Here is a 19888-nt window from a genome sequence, read left to right on the forward strand (position 1 = left end):
ATATCTGATGGCAATCGCACAGTTGTTTGTTTTTCTTTCACCTCACTTTCCACCTGCGTTTTGGCCGTTGCTTTTCACGGTTCATACTTAATTGGCTGAATTTTATTGATTTTTGACTTCTCGGCCCTTTATTTTGTCTTTATTTATTTATTTCTCTTGATTTGTTTACTTTGTTTGTGGCTGAGTTTGCCTGTGTCTCTCTTCACCACCTCATTTTTTGTTTTGCAGTCCTGTTACTCTGATCAACTTCTGGCCGGTAGATTCTGCGTGAGTACTTGTGCTGAAGGGTGCTGCTGGCTTGCTTGATTTGACCATTTTTGTTCTGTTGGTTTAGTTTGGTTTTAAAGACCTATTAAGTTCCCGTCCTTCATTTCAATTTTTTTTTCTTCCGGCGATAAGACGCTGCGAGGGCCATCCGCCACAGATCAGGAGAATCAGAGTGAGGTTTTCAGGTCCCCACCTGGTCAGGTTTTAACCGGCAGAAATCCTGGCCTGGAATCAATCATCCAAGAAACGAAGGGGTTGTTAGTTACAGTCCCGGGAGACGTGTTTATGTAGCCTTCCACTATAAGCAGGGAAGAGCCTTCTGATTACATCATAACGTTCTTTAGCCATAGTTTTTGAGAGTTAATACTTGTGGACCTTCAAAAGGATGATGGTTTATTCTTTAGGGCCTGTTCTAAGTGGACCATTAAAAATCAAGAGAATTTGTTTTATAGTGTGATGTTGACTTTGATGGAATAATTTCAATGAGGCGTGTGTATGCTCCTGGACTCATCTCTATATACATGAGTTTCTCTGTTTGGAACTAAACTCATTTTGCTCTCCTCTCCGAACTAAATATTCAGCTCATAAATAGTTCGACATTTACACTGGAAGGAAAGTGTGCTGTCGACTTGGTTATTACTATTGGTGTATATTAATAATACTAATATTAGATACCAACAGATAATTGATTTAGCTCAGAGTTTATAATGTTATTAGAAAACTCTCTGGGGAGTCTGTGATTTACCTATTAGCAAACAAAGCGTGCATTGTTTTAAAGTTCTATCGTGCGGAGTTTTTATAACAAAGTTTTGGTATTTCAAAGCGTACTTTATTAAAATATTTATTTAAAGTCAGACAGCTCTATTATATGTAAGAGGGAAATGACCAATTTAGAAGAACTCAATTTATTTTTATTGGGTCTTTTTTATCGCTCCCCCATGTAATTTAATTTAAAGTGTATCCTTTTTTTTAAAAATCCTGTAGTGATAAACGCAAGCTATTAATTGAGGTTTATTTTAAGTCTTTATTGGCCTCAAAGAAGTGTGAGGCTTCCCTTTCTTGGTTAAAGCAGCGTTATTGTGCCCCTTAATTTTGAGCTACGGTACCTATACCTGATTTTTTTTTTTAACCATCGGGGGAGTGACTTAGATTCACTTCTGGTTTTTGCTCTTGGTAGGTAATGGTTTTTCCCTAACCCGGGTAGTTTATTTGTTTATAGAAGTTTGAACCTTTCTGAAATAAGAAACTTCAAAACACATTGAGAGACTGAAATCCTCAGTGTGGCCGGATCCTGATAAGCAGACGGATGTACTCTGGAATAACTTCTAGCCATTTGAAATATTCTAAAGACAATGATGCTAAAGAATCACTTTGAAAATGCACGGATAGAGGTAGCAGAAAATAATAGGCAAAGGATAGCTAACAGTTCCCTGAATAGGGGGGGGAAAAAAAAAGAAGTTTATTGTAGACATAAACTAATGAGAAAAAAACATGGCCGTGAATTTAATGTCACCTGTTTTAAGTAGAGGGTGTTTGCCTTAAACTTCGAAGAACTTTAAAATTAATAACCTTCTTTACTACAATATCTTCCTCTAATGACTGAAACATAGAATCACTTTGCCTTTTTATAAAAAGTTTGTTAGATTATTCAGAAATAGTGGGAAAGTCTACTTTTGAGGAAGAAAAACAAACCCAGCACGCTACGGTCCCTATTTTCTTCGATACCAGCAATTTTATTAAAGTCTTTACCCTTGGGATTATACATAATTTATGAAATATATTGCCCAGCTCTCCGGTTCAGGCAAAGACCCAGGTGCTGAGGTGCTCGAATTTCGCAGGAATTGCCCCTGATGATGTCAACAGATTCTCATGTGGATCACCGAATTGGGAAGTTCACTGAGACACACACCTTCTGTTTTTCTTTAGAGGAAGCCCTCGTTTACCCGCTATTTGTCATATTACCTTTGAAACTAAATCTGGCCTAAGCCTTTTATATTGTTCGTCCACAAAGGAGACGGGTAGTCTTCTTGGAGCACGTCCACTTTGAAACCTAAATGGGTGAAAAGTTATTAGTGCAGTTGTCACAGAAGAGAAAGGGGTAGTGGGTGGGATGGAATTGGCCATTAATAATCACAGGACGAATCTTTCTGGGTATATCGTTTCGTGTTTAGGAAGTAGGAAGGGAGAACGGTATTCTTACCGTCTCTCAGAAAAATGTTTCCGAAGGCTTTGGGTTTAGTTTTGTTTCTGGACTAAGGGGTTTTGTACTTTTACTTATTCTTGGTTTTTAAATGATTCTTCTCTGAACTGTGCTCCCTTCTGGCTCCTTTTCTGGTTTAATAAGTGCTTCCTTTAGTGTACTTTCTCTTTTTTTTTTTTTTTTTTCTTTTTCTTTTTAGATTTCTGATTATCATGAGTTCTTGTGCTTAGGCATGCTGTGTTAGGTGCTACGAACATTGATAAGAAAAATAACATGGAATTAGCCTCAAGGTTAAGAATTAAAGTGCTGCATAATATTTTCTGTGTAAGATTTTATTAAAGTGCTTTGGATTTACATACCCAGTTTTCTTGCTATGTAGTGCCTAGCTCAAAGGTGTCAGGTTTTCTTCTAAACACTACCCAGCTAGCCACTCTTAGAAGAGCAAACAGCCGTTTTCCTTCATGGTGGGCTTTCAGCTCGTAAGAAGTCTGTACATGAAAAACGAGTTTGTTCCGAAAGACGGGGCTTATGAACCGAATAATCCAAGTACTAAACTCTCTTGACCTGCAGTGAATATTTTGAAACAAACGTGAGTTAGCATGTTTCTAATACTGCGCTATGGCAGGCTTCTAAGGAACGAGCAGATGAGCTCTACAAAACCAGAGTGAAGATTCACACGAAAATCTTTGGATCTGCCTAGTAAATCGGGTAGTCATCCCTGTCTCCTCCTGACGGTTTGAAACCTCTTGGTTGTCCAGTGCCAATTGGATTATGGGGACACTGGACCTAGACAACAGAGGTTTCATAAATAAGGCCTTTACCCCACAGGGAAGCCCTCCGTTCCCTAGTTGTTTGCTAGACCGTGTTGGCATCATCTTAGGATTGCGTGTCTTTAAGAAATAGGGATTTCTAGTACATTTTCGCTGTCAGCCTACATAACTACATGGTTTTTTCTTTTAGTATAAGGAAAAACAAACCTATTCTTAGTGTTTCGACCAAGTCATTTAATGCTGTTTGGACGTTGGGCTAAACCAGTCCTCACTGAATAGATTACTGTTGACTTTTGGATTCGTGCCTTTACCTAAGGGCTTTCTGTGTCAGGACAGAAATGGAAGAGAACTTTTGTCCTACTCCAATGAAAACAAAAAAGCCCAAGTCCAAACTGGTTTTCAGAACAGATGGATTTTTTTTTCCTAACATGAATCCGAAAGTGCTATAAAAACTTCGAGGATAATTAATAGATCTGATAGGAAAGGATGAGGAAAATGTTAACCGTACCAAACCTCCTGGTCTCTGGAGCTAAAAAAATAAAAATAATAAAAATAAAAAAGGGTTTTACGCCCCAAAGTATATAATCCTCCCCTCTTGTTTGCTTCTCTTGCATATTAGCCCACAGTAGCCCTAATAGATATTTCAGATACTGTGACGTTTTATAGAATTTAGTTCTTTTTTTTTTTTTTTTTTTTTTTTAAAAACATCACAATATCATTTTGGGTCCTTCAGTTTTATTTTATGGAGTAGTGATAGAGTCCTGCTACTCAATTGGTGGATGATATATTGCTTCTCCACAGAACTGCACAGAACAAGATAGCTTGGGGTGTGGAATCTTAAGAGGTCCCAGACCGGCCTGGCCTCTTCAGAATCAGATTGTTGACTGAGAGTGTACTAGGCGCGCGTAGAATTTCCATTCGGTGAGAGAGCAGCTGATAAACGGCATGGGTGTAAACTCTTGAACGTTTTGGACCGCCTAGTGCCAACACAAGTCTCAGAACCGTAGCGTGTGAGAAACGAACAAGGGAGGAGGAAAGTGCCCCCAGAGAGATGGTCTCCCCCGGCCTTTTCTCTAATGGAAACTCTCCAGAGAAGATTCCGATCTCTTTTTTACGGCTTCTGAAAGAAGTAGAAGTAGGAGAGTGGACTTCTCCAGCTTGGATTTAAGACACTCGATGATATCGGAGATAAAGGAAAAACTAAATGTGTACCTTATCCAGAGAGCTAGAGTGAGAGCATTCTAGGCCATGTATATAACATGACTGTGGTGGGGTTTTTTTTTGTTTTTTTTTCTCCATTAATGGATGGTATCTGTGACTAATCACATTTTCTGCCTTATAGGCCCGCCTCGTCCCCTCAGCTTTCACACGATGATACTCATTCACGCATTGAACATTATGCTAGCAGGTATGACACTAGTTGAATGCTAGGCAAATATTGATTGAAGTAACTAACCAAGGAAAGCTAACCTGTAATAATTTGCAACAGATCTTTTCTTTTCCCCCCAATCTTGTCTGACTTCTACTAATCAACTTGCCCTCTAACTTGCATGCCATTGCACTGCATGTTGTTCTCGGGCACCAGTAAGAACGTTGGTCCGGAACAATCTCCCCCTAACCCTGGCCTTTAAACCTTTCCGATAGCTTTGTTATGTTTTGCATACTGCGCACGTTTCATAAATTGGCTGAGAAATCATCTGACCTTAGGAAACCGCTAGACCAGACATGCCCAAGCGAAGCAGCAATACTACGTTCCGTAGAGATTACGAAGGCGTTGGCTTTCCGTCTGTGTGTTTATTTCCCTGATACGCTGTAAAGAAGAGAATAATTAATTTTCCTGATCCTCGCACCTTTATGTCCCACCTTGTTTGTGTTTCAGATCATCGTTATACCTAAAAACTCGTTTGCTAACTGTAAGATATCTTTTGCTCGTTAAATGAGTCTGTAAGAGTTTGGTTAACTTTTTTTTTATTTTTTAGTGGTAAAAAGTGTTTACGATTGTCTCAGGGGAAGGAGGTTTTTTTAAAGGTAAAACCTGGTGGCAGACTGTTAAGAGAGCTTACTGTGAGTCCATCCTTTTTCAATATTCTAACCGCTCACGTGTTTATCCACCGTGGGAAGCACGAGCGAGCTCTATAAGTCTGTCATCAGGGGAAGGCTTCAATTGGCCTAAAAATACCAGGGGTAGAGAAGGAGTAGAGTGTATTTGTTGTTAGGGAAGCTTCTCTTGTAAAAACAGAGGCCTTTTCTCAGTGCCGGGAAGATCGATCTGTGAAGAAGAAAAACCTACCAGATACAACTTCCCTTATAATTTACGGCGTAAACGTGAAGCCGCTAACCAGCTGGGCTCCACCACTCACTGCCTCCAGAGGTTAGGGCAAACACACACATCCTTTAATTTGAAGGATTCCTTTCTCTTCTTGACATGAGTTATCCTTTAGTTTTCAGGAATGTTCGATTAGGTCTTGAATAGATTCTAAGAAATCCCATAAGTTTTAATGAGCTTTTACGTTTTTTATCAGGCTAGCAGAAATGGAAAACAGCAATGGATCTTATCTAAATGATAGCATCTCTCCTAATGAGAGCATGTAAGTATCCTGTCTCTTTTTACGAAATGTTCCTGACGATGAAATTGCTTTGAGGGCTTTAGAGGTAGGGTAGCGCAGAAGATAGGAGTTAGCGTGATAGTCATTTGCTCTTTCAAGGAACCGCTCGCTTGCTTTTTTTCTTTGACTCTTAACAACCTGACAGGGAAGGAGCTCATCCAAGACGTGGCCTTAGTGGCAATTCCAGAGCCGCAAAACCAGCTTGCCTCACTCTTATTTAATACCAGACCGTCACAGGCTGCCCAGGTGCCAATATTGACATTGTGTTAAATGCTTAATCTTTGACGAAACCTGCCAGGTATCTAAAGGGATTGGATGTTAATTTTTAAAGTGATGGCTGAGTGGTATTTCCTCCACTCGGGGGGGAGTGGACATCCAGCCTTGGTACAGTTGGCATCGGTATTCCCATCCGGCAGGTTAGGTGGGTAGTTTCCTTCAGAGATCCAAAGTGGTAGCATCTTGGCTAGCCAAATAAGGCGAGGCAGCCTTGCGAAGGGTTTCAGAAGAAGGAGTTCAGATTTGGCCGAAGTTTTTTAGTGGGATGATAAGCCAGGCCTGTCAAGTAGAAGCACACAGCTATGGCAGGGAAACAGAGGCTTCGTTACCGAGCAAGGGAAGCGTTCACAATGAGGAACACACAGAAGTAGTGCATGAATCAAGGGCCCGAGGTGGAGGGAGCTGATGAAGAAGCTAATCTGAAGGAAAAGATAAGGACCTACTAACTGAAGGGATACTTGAGAGAGAGAGAGAAAAAAAAAAAAATCTAGTCAAAGCACAGTGATGCCTTTGGAAAGTTACAGATGTCTCACCACTTTGTCATGGAGAATCTAGACAAAGGGAAGAATGAGGGGTCAGTCTACTCTGTCGGTGTGGCACCTCCCGGTCACACTCAGGTGAGGCAAGGGCCTTTACGAGGATTAGGCTGAGGGAAATAGTACCCGAGTGGTATTCATACGTAATTGGTTATGGAAGACACGAGAACAAGTCATCTGGTAGATAAAGGCGATCACTTTCAAAGGTGAGTGGTGAATCGAGTCGACAGTCAGTCATCTGTTTATGACTGAGTTACTTAAAACGAAACCCATCTTTTCCCCATTCGTAACTGTGGTATATTCTCTTTCTCATCCATGGGGATAAGTATCAGTAGGATTACGATATGAGAGCCACTGACAGGAAAACAGGTGGCCAAAGAATCAACCAGACGTAAACAGCCTGGATGGTTTGCTTCTTTGGGTCGCCGATTTTGATATGAAATTAATTCAAGTTGTAGCCGCACCATAATGGCCGCCATTCAGTGGCTGCCTGAGAGAACAGTAAGAGAAACTTAACTGTAGCTCTGTTGTAACTAAACATGGGACGTTCTAGCAATAAAATTCCAGAATTTGGGAAAGGGGATGGTAAGTTGGGTAGTAAAACATCCTTTTACGATTTTTAAATGAAATTTAGCTTTAGCTCCTTCTGAGGACATAAAATCCATTTTGACTCAGGGTTAGGTGATAAAATCCTGATGTTTCGGGGGCAGGTCTGGGGAGGTGGTTTGGTGCATTGGGTGACTTCACGTAAATGTTTGTTTTTAACACCCAGTAATTATTTGTAGTCCACTTTGCACTTCTCAGCCAATTACCTGGCTTGACAGACCAAAATCATTTCGGGCAGGAGGATTTTTGCCTAAATACCTGAACTGTTTTTCAACTCAGAAGACTTAGGGGGATATTAACATGTCATCCTGCTATCTAACCAGAAACAGAGGGCTTTAGCCTCTCGTTGAGAATAGAACGAGGTTCTTATAACTTAGAGGCACACAGGCTTCCAAAGAGCTAGGAGCTACACATGTGGAAAATGATTTCTCCCGTGTATTAAAGAGTTCTAGTTTTACGGAGACATTGCAGTTGCTTCCCCAAATTGTGAGCCTTTTGCTTCTTTGTTCCTGAGGATTCGTCCTTAAAAGCTGTTCCAAAGAAGTTGTTCAGGCTTCTTTGAACTAATCATCCTAATGGCTTTTTTTCCCTTCGAATTTTTGGTTTTTTATTTGAACAATAATTGAGTGAAACCCTCATTTGTCTACAGGTTCGTTATTGTTACCGTCTTGCCTCCATGGCTTTTTAAGTTCAAACCGACTTAACCAAAGCAACACTTTTTGGTTACTTTGTCTTCCCCTTAAGGACATATTTATGATTGTAAAGGCTGCATTGTTTCCCTGGTCATTATCAACAATAGCATGGGTCAGCGAACAGGTTTTCTTGACAGGCTTCAGAGCAAAAGTATGATGAAGCCATTGTTCTGTCTTTTAATATTTGTTAACTACTGGTTGAGTGGTCAACACGGAGTCCCAATGTGTCCGTGACCCTGCCGTTCCTTTACCCATGTAAATAGGCCACGTTCACTGGAAAATTTGAGCAAGCAGTGCTTTGAATTCTCACCAATAAGACTGTAGATCACAGCCTCAGAAGTATGAAAGTGTCTTAAGAAACAGGAAGAAGGGTCTAATTACTTGTTAAGAGCAAATGTTTCTATTTTTAAATACACACCCGAGTCCCTGACCCCCGGAACAAAATAAGAGGGGAAAAAACCAAAACCTTTGATTTTATTTTCCAGAGATGATGAACATTTGTTAATCCAGCATTACTGCCAAAGTTTGAACCAGGACTCCCCCCTGAGCCAGCCTCGTAGTCCTGCCCAGATCTTGATTTCCTTAGAGAGTGAGGAAAGAGGGGAGCTAGAGAGAATCCTAGCAGATCTTGAGGAAGAAAACAGGTGAGTTTTCTTTCTAGCTTTGTCATTGGTATGCAGAGCGCATACACGTGCACACGTAGAAAAGCGCCAGGAGTCTTCACTTAGAGTCATTCTGTGTCTAATTGTTTTCTGCGATAATCTGTTGAGCTCCGTTTACAGATGCTCTCTCTCTATGAATGCAATAGTATAACTAAGAAGTCCTAATTGAGGGCTGAAAGGAATTAATGCTAATGGTGGTGTTTGATTTGTTGCATGTGTTTCAGAGGCTTTGATTTTATATTTGAGCATAGAATTTAAGAGCAAAGCAAGTCATTTAATTTCACGATTACACGACGGGTACATGTATTTGGCCATATTATTTACGCCACAGCGTTCAAGAAAGTAGGTTCGTTGGCTTTGCCTCATCTGCGAACGAATTCACTCATCTTATATTTCATCATCGGCCACAGAAATCACGTGTGCTCACCACCAGGGCAGATTAGTGAGACAGTTCCGGTTGTCAGTACCATCTGCAAAAGGTGTTCCCAGAAGAAAGGAAACTGTGTAGAAATTAAAAGGCTAAAGAAAATTCACCACATCTGCAGGGAGGACAAAGATGTAAAACTCTGGGATTCTGTGTGGTGTCAGGATAATAGAAATCATTGGACTTTCACTTTGCTGTTAGATTTATTATCTCACAGATCTCTTGGTCAAGAAAGGCTTTTACGTATGATCACTTCTGACTCCCTGTGCCTTCTTTAGACAAATGCCACCAGGCAAGTCTTTAAAGGAGCAATTGCTCAAATTTGTGGGACTTGAGTACTTTCATCTCTGTGATTTAGCCCAAGGCTCCAAAACCTGTGAATCTAGACAGCTTGGTGTGTCTGCGAACCGGTGCCCTCGGGGAGTATCGTCACCTCAGGATGAAAAAGCAAACTGCCATTCATCCATTGCTTTCTGCCGCCACTGCCCACCTTCTCGCTCTTAAAACCCCCGACCTGTGGCCACGCTCCTTATCCGGTGGGCTTCCCCTCACTGCCTCTCTCACCCCTCCAACAATATATGCCCCATACGGACTTGCATTGTGTATCTTTCCAGGACCATCATGGCGTTCATTGTTTGTTGGGTTTCTGCATCTAGGAAGACAAAAAGCCGGCTTTTCGGCTGGGCCTTTAAAACCTTCCAGAATTTTCTCTTCCTTTTACAACATTATCTTCTTTTCTACCTGTGTTCCGGCCACACTGCTCTAGCAACCGTTTCCGAGTACATCCTGCCCTCATCCGCTTTCTGGGTCACGCGCAAGCTCCCTCCCATAGCTGATGAAGGAGTCCTACCCATGTTCCGTGACCTTCCTCAAAATAATCTCCACGGAGCCCTGTTAGAGCCCTACTTTTGGAAGCAATAGGTCTTTTGCCTGTATTCTCCGAATATTGTGAATCTTTCTCCGAGAACTCCCTGATGGTTTGCCTTTTTATCAGCGATGCCCCGTGTGGTGCCCTCCCCCCAACCCGAATAAGACGGGGAATGCCTTTGGGCCGAGGACTGTGTCTTAATCCTCTTAGTGGTCCCCTACAGTACCTAACATGGTTTGAAGACTCAGGGGGTAATCATGGAATGTTTGGTAAAAACCTAAGTTTAAGAATACAGCAAGGATGTCGCACGAGTGCCATCCAGGAGGTAACACTGGACGTTTTGTTGGTTTTCACGGTAACCTTATTTTTGGTCTCCTTTGTAACTGGCACTGAAGATGAGGGTAGACAAAACATTTCCGTCTGCTTTGCCGAGGATCCTGATGAGTATCCATCTGTGTTAAACCTGCAGTTACGTCAGGGGTCAAAGTCAAACTAGAAAAAGTTGGAATTGGCATTGTAAGTAGCGTGTGATGCAACCCAGGAGTAAAAATAGTTTTGTACCATAAGATTATTGCCACTGCGCAATAGATCTGTCTGTGTCATCGGGCAAGAGTCTGGTCTTGTTTGTTGTTAGCACACTTTCTTCGGTACCATGACAGCCAGGGTAACGACTACTGATAAATGTCATTTGCATATCGTTTCATCGTTTCCGGAGTGCTTGACTGTATTTTGGGCCATTTAATCTTCCTTAAAGCTGTGTAAAGAACTTAGATGGGAAAATGCTGGTTCACAGAGGTTCAAATGGATTGACCCAAATTTCACACTCAGCCAGTGGCAGAACCAACCTCGGGCCCAGATTTTCTGACTCAAAAATAGCCAAGTGCCCCTTGGACCAGCGACCAAAAAAAGAGTCATTCTCTGTAAATAGAATTTGTATAGAATTGTCACATATTCCCTGGAATGGACCTTGACGTGAGACCATATTATTATTTTTTTATTTTTTTAATGTTTATTTTTGAGAGAGCGAGAGAGAGAGACAGAGCATGAGCGTGGGAGGGGCAGAGAGAGAGAGGGAGACACAGAATCTGAAACAGGCCCCGAGCTCCGAGTTGTCAGCACAGAGCCCGACATGGGGCTCGAACTCATGAACCAGGAGATCGTGACGTGAGCCGAAGTCGGACACTTAACTGACTGAGCCACCCAGGTGCCCCTGGAATTTTTTTTTTAAGTTCATTTTTTTATTTTTGAGAGAGACAGAACGCACACGCGCGTGCGCGCGCGCACACACACACACACACACACACACACACACACAAGCATGAGTGGGGAGGGGTAAAGGGAGAGGGAGACGGAATGTGAGGCAGGCTCCAGGCTCTGAGCCATCAGCACAGAGACTAACGTGGGGCTCAGACTCTCAGACCACGAGTTCATGACCTGAGCTGAAGTTGGATGTTTGACTGAGCCATCCAGGCGCCTTGAGACAGTATTATTAAGGACTAGATAGACATGAATAAACCAGTTCATGTACTTGTGGTACAGGGATCACTACTTTACCCTGAAAAATATCCAAGATCGTTCTACAAGAATGGGATGGTTTATTCTGTGAAAGAAAGAAATTACACCAGGGCTCCTCACAGCCGCCAGATGAAGAATCTGATGTTGATGGAAGTCTTACTGTAAGTTCTCTTGACCTTCAGGTAAAGGTCATCAGGTTGAGTTTCTTTCTTTCTCTCTCCACTTTGTCCCATTTGCACGTCCTGCCACATTCCAAAGAAATGTCTCTGCAGAGTGAAAGGTACACTGTCTCCTGAAAGGACACTCGCTGGGCTATACGATCAGACAAATACAAGCGTACTTGTAGAGAAAGCGGGAATGGAAATTTAAAATTGAGATTGTCCCATGTCCTTTGGATGTCTGTTTGTTACCGTATCTATGTGTATTTTGCGTTCCTTTGTTCTAACCTTAGGACTAATCTCCAAATAAGTTAGCAAAGGAAAGGGGCTCGGAGATCACCGTTTCCGATGAGATATACGGTATGGAATTCTGTTGTTTTTCATGACACCTGCCCCCCATTCCCCTTGGAAAAGAGAGAATGCCTAATTTAGAAGTGTCTCCAGGGTGTCTTATCTCTGCCTTTAGGATTCCATTTCTCTTAGTTGCCACACATAGCATTCGATAAATATTTGTTGAATGAATGAAATGAAGCTGAATTTATTTTAAGTGTGGCACTCACACATGTACTTTTGACTAAAATTATTTTTAAAGCCTTATTTTGTAGAGGAATGCCTTTTAAAAGCTGTTCTTCTTGCTTTTCAGAGTCTTTCTTTTCCCAAGTTCCTTGATTAGCACCAACTGTTGCTTTCTCATTAATTGAGAATCTTAAACATTCGTTTGCCAAATCCTAGGCCGTGTACGTCTCTCCCATTCTCTTGATCGTTGGTTCATACCACAAATGTAAAGTGAGAGCCCTGAGCAGAAGCTAAATCTGACTCTGAATTTTCTTGATAGCATCTCCTAAGGTTGGATGACCAGCGACTTTACACAGTCTTGAATGTTTCCCTTCTGCAAAATGTCTTGTGCTCATTCTGCAGATAATGCAGACTGTCGTTTGAGTGAAATCAGTCGGACATGAGAATTTTATCCGTTGTGTGTCCTCAGCATTGCAGTCGCAGAGTTCGCTTTTTTACGGCATCGACTCCAAAGTCTGCGGTCTCCTGACTGAAATCCATAGTGTCAAATTGCAGTGTATTTTTCTCTGCACCGTCCACATGAAGTCAGACCTGCTCTGAAGTTTTAGGTGTGACTCTAGCAATGAACAGGTAGCCTTTATGAAAGACCCAAACTCATTGTCATCCTGCTGCCTGCATAGCAAAGTGATTAGATTGTCCCCAAGTCTAGAAGGAGAGTAAATACTAACCAACCTGATTCACTGTGAAGTCTGAAGTTAATTACAGTTGTCAGGAGATGTTATATGATAGCAGGGAGCCCTGTGGATTCCTAGTATCTACTCGGTGCCTTTCATAGGTCTTGTTTTTGGGCAAACAAGACAGTGTGCAGTCTCAGTTTGAGTTTTCCTTGCCCCTTTTCACTCCTCCAGTGATAACGCCAGCTTACCAATGTTACATTCACGAGGATTCTAGACTGGCTACTTAACAGCACAGAGTTGAAGTGGCTGGAAATCACGATCCTGTTGCTTTACCCTGTAAATGAGGGGACGACTTGGGGCCCGGGGCCGGCCTAGTCTCCGTGGTCTACTCCACGTGACTTCAGTAGGGCTTTGATGGTAAGAGTCCCCAGTGATGGTAAGCACACAGCCAAGACGACAGGACGCTGAGGGGGATCAGGAGTGGCCTTGCCAGCAGAAGGAGGAGCAGAGGGGGTCAAGGTGAGGAAGAGCAGGGAATGTTCGGGAAACTGCAAACAATGGTGTCGCTTTTGTGATGAGGCAAGAAACGGGAGAAGATGAGGCCTCACGAGTGGGCAGGGCCAGGCCGGGAAGGGCATGATGCCACCTCACCTGGGACTGGGAGCCACTCGGGCATAAGCCAGGCGCGGTGCTTTTAGATTTACGCTTACATCCATCACTCGGGCAGCTGTGTGGAGGGTGACCTTGAAAAGAACTCTACTGGAAACAGTAATTCAAATCGGGAGGTAGCATGGAAACCCACAAAAGAGATCAGTGAAGCCTCAAGAAAGAGAAATGGGGCAGACAGGCTGAATTTGAGTGGTATTTCTGGGCAGGGGCAGAGCTGCTGTTCGAGGGATCTGGGGACCGAAGGGACAAGCCCCAGTTCTAGAGGGCGCCTGGCAAGATGATGGTCGTTTGCAGCTGGGACTGACGATCCAGGGGGAGGACAAGTGGGCCCCTTTAAATTATCTATTTTTTTAAATTTTTGTAATGTTTATTTTTGAGAGGGAGAGTGTCCATGGGGGAGGGGCAGAGAGAGAGAGAGAGAGAGAGAGAGAGAGATGGAGGATCTGAAGCAGGCTCTGAGCTGTCAGCACAGAGCCTGGTGCAGGGCTCAAACTCACAAACTGTGAGATCATGACCTGAGCCGAAGTCAGACGCTTAGCCGACCGAGCCACCCAGGTGCCCCATTAGCTATATTTTTAAAATAAATACAAGTTGGTAGTATTGACACTATTTATAGACGTCCTTCCTCAAGGGTCAAGTGGCTGGAAGACAGGGAATGGGGTGTGGGAGGGCTTGAGTTAAGGGGCTGGTGACACATCCACGGGTTAATGTCTGACAGTCAGAAATGCAACTATGAAGCTTCCAGAGATACTAGATCTAGGAGTCACCAGCTCCCAAGTAGTACTTGAAACCACAAGAGTGAACTTTGCCTACCCAGTGTGGTGGAAGGACGACTCTGGGCTTGGTAGAACTCTGGAAGCTTTGAACGTGAAGATGTCTGTGTAATTACCTTTTGAAAAATAGGTAATCACGCACATGAAACGAAATCCAAATAGTTCAAACATGCATACAGAGAAGAATGAGTCTTTCTCCAACTTTATCCCCTGGCTGTCATGTTCCCAGCTCCAAAGGTGTTCGTTTCTTGAGTTCTTAGGTATCCTTATAGCTACTCTCTACACATGTAATTGTTGGCCAATATATCGGTGGTCGTTGGGATTATTTCATACAGTAATACCTTGGAGGGGTCGCCTCGGTCTTCTCTTTTTACTTAACAATCCCTAGTAACTTGTACACGCCGGAAGAATTTGCCAGAAGAGGAGGGGAGGAGAACTTGGGAATGATGGAGCGAGAGTGGTTATGGGCACAGGAGGAGGTGTGGGTTTGAATGGGAGAAGGGCCACCTTTGAAGACCATGTGGGCGAAGAATATTAGGGTATGGAGCGGGGGTGGGGAGGAGAATGGAATGAGCGTTCAGTATTCAGTAGACATCATCGGTCATTAGCGGAGACTGCTTCTCATAGCTGGCCTGTACATTTTTTTGAAAAGTTGGACTGGGGGAAAAGAGTAGCAGTATCCAAGGAATTGCATGGAACTAGGCTTTCGGGTCACTTGGCAACATGTGCCCCCAAAACAAAGGCCTGCAGAGCTTGATTAGATAAAGGGAGTGAGTTTTCCCTCATCAGTCGGACAACCAAGGTCAGTTCCGGTGAGGAAAGCCACCATGTGAAGAAAAGCTGAAGGGCGTACCCATAGCCTTAATAAGCTATGCCGGCGTCAACCGACTTAGCTCTACTTGGGCAGGGAATACTGGCACAGGGGGTGCCGTCACCGTGATTCAGAGGCTCGGTTTCTAACTAACCAGTCCAGTTAACTCAGTTTCCTTCAGTCTGTCCTGAGTTCATCAAAACAAAGCCCAAGGGGACCAGTTCGTCCTAACCGATTCATGGAAGGGGATGGATAACCCGGAAGGACAACTTACTTCTCCCTTGTTCCTAATTCTCTTTTTAACTGTCTCACCGTACAAAATGTGTTAATGGTGCCTTAAACCTCTTCGGGGGGACACCATCGCATTTATGTACAAACACTTAATCTATTTAAATGGGGAAGAGATGTTCAGAGACTGAACATAGGTCGCCTATCTCACAATCACTTATCTTAGAGATCAGAGTAAAAGTCACTCAGTCGTCTGGTGAGCTTAGGTTCTTGGCGTAAGAAACGGGATAGTCATGAAGGACTCGAGGAAAAACCAAGTACCCTTCTGGTGATAGGAATATTCAGGAATTACAGGTACAGCTGCCCTCTCCCTCGAACAGGCTGGGTGAAAGGTAAAGCTCTTATGATGATCCAGTTTGCCTTTTTAGATCCCTCAGCAACACCCTCGTCCTCCTCTTGCCTCACGTTGCGGTGTCATCCTGCTGCCCGAGAATTGATTGTGGTCATGACTTTCTTTAGCTGCTTTCCAGGCCTGAGGATAAAATTCCAATTCAGTTCAGCGGATAGGTAGTGAACGGTTAATGTGTTTCGCAAACGGCCAGGACTACAAACATGAATAAGCCGCGGTTCTTCCCTTCCTGGAGCTCAAAACTGAAGAAAAGGCATTGAAATACAAATAACTAATTGCAAACCGCTAATTCTGACGCATCGTTACCACTGCTCAGGGGGCACAGAGGTCAGTGATCAAGGCTGTCGGGAGGGATTGGAGAGACCTTCGAAACTGGAGTTGAAACTAAAGACCAAATCGGACTTTCCCAGGACTTTTCTACTTTTTGCTGGAAAGGTAGTGGAAACATGTCACTGGACGATGGCCAGGGTCTGAGCTCAGGATGTGGTGGTCAAGGGAAGAAGGGAGGAGGAATGGGAAGGTCACTGAATGAATGAGGCCACAAGGGAGATGGAAGAGACAGCAGTTGGGTGGTTTGGACATTTTTAATTGGGGAACAGGGAAGTATGATCATTCAGAAACAAGCAAAAGAACACAGTACACACAGGAAAAGCTACTGATGGACGAAGGTCAATGACTAGAGAAAAAGACCTGTGGCCTGGGCCTCCTGAGTTCTGTTTGTCCAAAGCGATTCAAGGGGCAATTTGCTATACTGATTTTATGTATTAGCTCTCCAAAAAGGATTGGAAACAAAAAAAAAAAAAAAAAAAAAAAAAAGCACAGCAATAAGATTCCCACAGCCTAACTAGTAAATCATTGAACATAGAAGGGATAGTTAGTATAGTTGATACAACTGGGATTCAGATTTCATCCCAGTTTCCCCACAGTCCGTGGGATGAGAGGAAACATCATGATATATCAATCTCTTAATGTTGGATGAAAGAAGCATGCACCTTCCTAAGGAAACACCGTCTTCCTTGGCTGTAAATAGGAACGACAGTAAAAACAGAGCTGTCATTTAAGCGCCATGTCCTTGCTAAGGACAGGGACTGTTCTGAGTACGTGTGCGATCTTATTTAATCCTTCCAATGACACTATGAAGGAGAAGGTGCTTCCTAAATAAAGACTCATTGGCACCAAGAACAAAGGACACATCATAGAGCTGGCATTAAAGGCCAAAGAAATGATGACATTTCTCCGGGGAAGAAGGGCACCGTCGCCTAAAATGCTGTGTTTTGCAGAACATCTCTAAGATACTCTTTAAGAAGTGATTGCAGGGACAGATAAGCTCTGGAAACACTTGCCTTGGAAAGTCATGATTAATTCACCTTTGCCTTGAGGGGTCGAGAAGAAACAGGATCAGATTTGTTTAATCCAGTATTGACCCATCCTTGACCTCAGCCGAGCCGGAATGTCCTGCAGCACCCAATTTGGGAAGAAATTCACATCTGTACTGGATTTGAAAACCAGGCAACGAAACAGTACATGTGGCTCTCCCCCGTGGTCGGTGAGAAGTCTACAGCTCTTGTCTTTTGGGGGCCGTTGGAGGAAGTAGCTGTAAGAGGTGTCTGTGCAGACGAAGCCTGGATTTATCTCACAGCGGTTATTTTTGGTTTGCTCTAGTAGTGAAGCCGTATAAATGCAGACACCAAAATGATTTAGTCTGGAAAATCCAAAGATAGGTATTAAATCCTCTCTCGTGGCCATAGGAAATTCTTTGTACTCTTTTTGTGGAATATCCCAGCGAGTAACCCTGGCTTTCCATGTTTTTTTTTTTTTTTTTTTTTTGAGTAGTGAGATGCAAAGGCCCGTTGTTATTTGAGGCCACTCCTGGTCTGTGAAATAGTCAAATGCGTATTACCAATTCACGGGAAGACGTTTCTTCTGTGACTTGTAACAGAAAAGCTGATGCAGTGTTCATTTCGACCACAGCTTAAGGGGTAAATGTAAAAGATAGGTCGCTGCTATGTGGCTCAGCGGAATGCTCCTTGAGGAAGCTGGCTTTTTTTTCTGACACTGAAATGTTAGGGGGTAAACAGTCACTCTACCAACATCGTGTGGCTTGTAAGAGCAGTCTGGATTGAGGACCAGTGGGTTTGGGGGCGTGTGGGGTGGTGGCCTTGGAGGAGGCCTCGGGAGAGGTTAGAGGCCTCCTAGGGGAAAAGATCCATGGAAAGAAGATGAAGGGTGTCCTGGCATACTTGATTGTAATTGTGTATGCCCAGTTAGAAATGGGCTCCTGGCGTGTGCTACTTGGTAAGTGGGTGGCTTCTGCAGCTAACTAAACATCCTTCTTCCTTTTTTCAAACTATCTTTCTAATTAAAGTTGACTCTCTTTTTTGCATCTCTCAATTCTGGGTTGCTTACGGCACCCCCTGACTGCTAACTTGAGGGCATAAATAAACCCCTATGATCCTTTCCCTATCATTTCCTAATAAGTCAAAGTGATTTTTTTCAAAGATTGAAATAACCTGTAATTTGAGCTTTAGCACTGAGCACAATTCCCAGTCACTGGGCATTAGGGTAAGGCTTGTCACCATCCCACCAGAAGGTGAGGGACAGTGTCTCCTACATCTTTATCTCTGTGGTGCTGGGTGTACAAATACGTGTTGGGTAAGCGAAAGGATGAATACCCTTTGGAATATTCCTGTTCCAGGATGGGTTTGGGGGCGTTGATATTTGGCTGTCTTCCTTGTTTTTCTCCTCTCTGACGTTACTGCTCTTTTCCCCGGACCTTTTATTATGCCTGTTCAGGTCGTTCTGTCATTTTCCATTAGAGTGAAAACAACTAAGTTGTGGAGGTTGACCCAGACTTGAGCATTTTCTGGGCTTATTTTTAGGCTCTTATTAAAATTCATCATTTAAAAGTATTGAGAAGTAGCTGCATAGCTAATTCTGCAGGCACGTATACACCATTTGTTTCTTTTACGTAACGGCTTAAACCTGATTCCTCCATAGTAGCAGAGGGCATTGGAAAATTGTTCTGCACTGGGAAAATACCTTGTGTGCTATCAGAAGAGGATTTTGAATTTAGAACTTAATTTTTTATAGGAGCCTTATTGAGATAAATTCCCATAACCATGCAATTCACCCATTCAAACTGTATAATTCAGTCTTTAGTAGTATATTCACAGAGTTGTGCACCCATCATCACACAGTTTTAGAACAATCAAAAAGAAACCTCTACCCGTTTTTAGTCACTGTCCATTTCTCCCAAGACAGCCTTGCTCCGGCCCTAGACGGTCGCTACTTTATTTTCTGTGTCTATGGATATGCTCATTGTAAACGTTTGATACAAATGGAGTCCTACAATATGTGGTCTTGTGTAAGTGGTTTCTTTCACGTAGCATATTTAGAGAGACACGTATGTGGTAGCATGTATTAGTGCTAAATTCTCTTTTATTACCGAATGATATTCCGTGGTACGGATATGCCGCCATTTTCTCATCATTTCAGCAGGTGATGGACGGTTGGGTTGTTTCCACTCAGTGGCCATTATGGATAATGCTGCCAGGAACATTCGTGTACAAGGACTGGACTGGCTTGACAGAAATGATTCTGTAGTTTCTGTCATTGTAACAGAGGAGGCCATAGGATCAGATATGGCAAGAGTATAGAGCAGTGCATGCCAGGGAGTGAAGAATAGGCCATCAAGATGAATTTACTAGGAGAATTTAAGGCTGAGTCTAACTACTCATGAGGGACTCAAGCTGGGACACACAAAGCTTAAAATTATGATTCTCCTAGCGACTGTTACAGCTTTTTGCTGACCACAGACAATGAAAGTTTGATACTTTACTGTATTTGTCTGAAAATTGAAACATACTTCTCCCAACGGTAGTATTCCTGGGGACTAGATTCCTCACTTCTAAAACCTCTCCGATCCTAGTGTGCTTTTTGAATGGTGAAGAGTAGCCACTGTCATTTTTGTTCTGGGTTTTGTTGTCTGCCTTATTTCCAGGTATACAGTTAAGATTTTTGATGACTTTTTCTCTTCTTTGGTTGAAATTTTGATTAATGTATTTATTCTATAGACGATAGTGTGTTAGTCCCCGATCAGGGATTTGTGAAAAATAGGTCATTGAAGATAAACTAAAGCCAATTAATATTGTCAGATTCTGTTAGAACTCAAGTAAGGTATCCCCTGATGTGTCAAGGGCATATCCCCAAAACAGAGTGCATCTAG

The 19888-nt window shown here is 42.9% G+C and overlaps 1 protein-coding gene across 17 annotated transcripts in view; it reads left to right on the forward strand.

The window, feature by feature from the left end:
- Nucleotides 1-19888, forward strand: part of DMD (dystrophin) — a 2113538-nt gene that overhangs the window by 2050267 nt on the left and 43383 nt on the right. For 11 of the 17 annotated variants that reach the window (XM_081792827.1, XM_081792829.1, XM_081792824.1 and 8 more), the window contains 4 exons: nt 229-267; nt 4580-4645; nt 5760-5825; nt 8439-8597. The exons of 2 other annotated variants lie outside the window; for them this stretch is intronic. In XM_081792827.1, coding sequence (XP_081648953.1) covers nt 229-267; nt 4580-4645; nt 5760-5825; nt 8439-8597 — 330 coding nt within the window. The remainder of the gene's footprint in view (nt 1-228; nt 268-4579; nt 4646-5759; nt 5826-8438; nt 8598-19888) is intronic. 4 more of the 17 variants (XM_081792828.1, XM_081792842.1, XM_081792840.1 and 1 more) reach the window with 2 other exon arrangements.

The sequence above is a fragment of the Panthera onca genome, chromosome X, assembly GCF_046562875.1.
Source record: "Panthera onca isolate mPanOnc1 chromosome X, mPanOnc1 haplotype 2, whole genome shotgun sequence".
Taxonomy (NCBI): Eukaryota; Metazoa; Chordata; class Mammalia; order Carnivora; family Felidae; genus Panthera; species Panthera onca.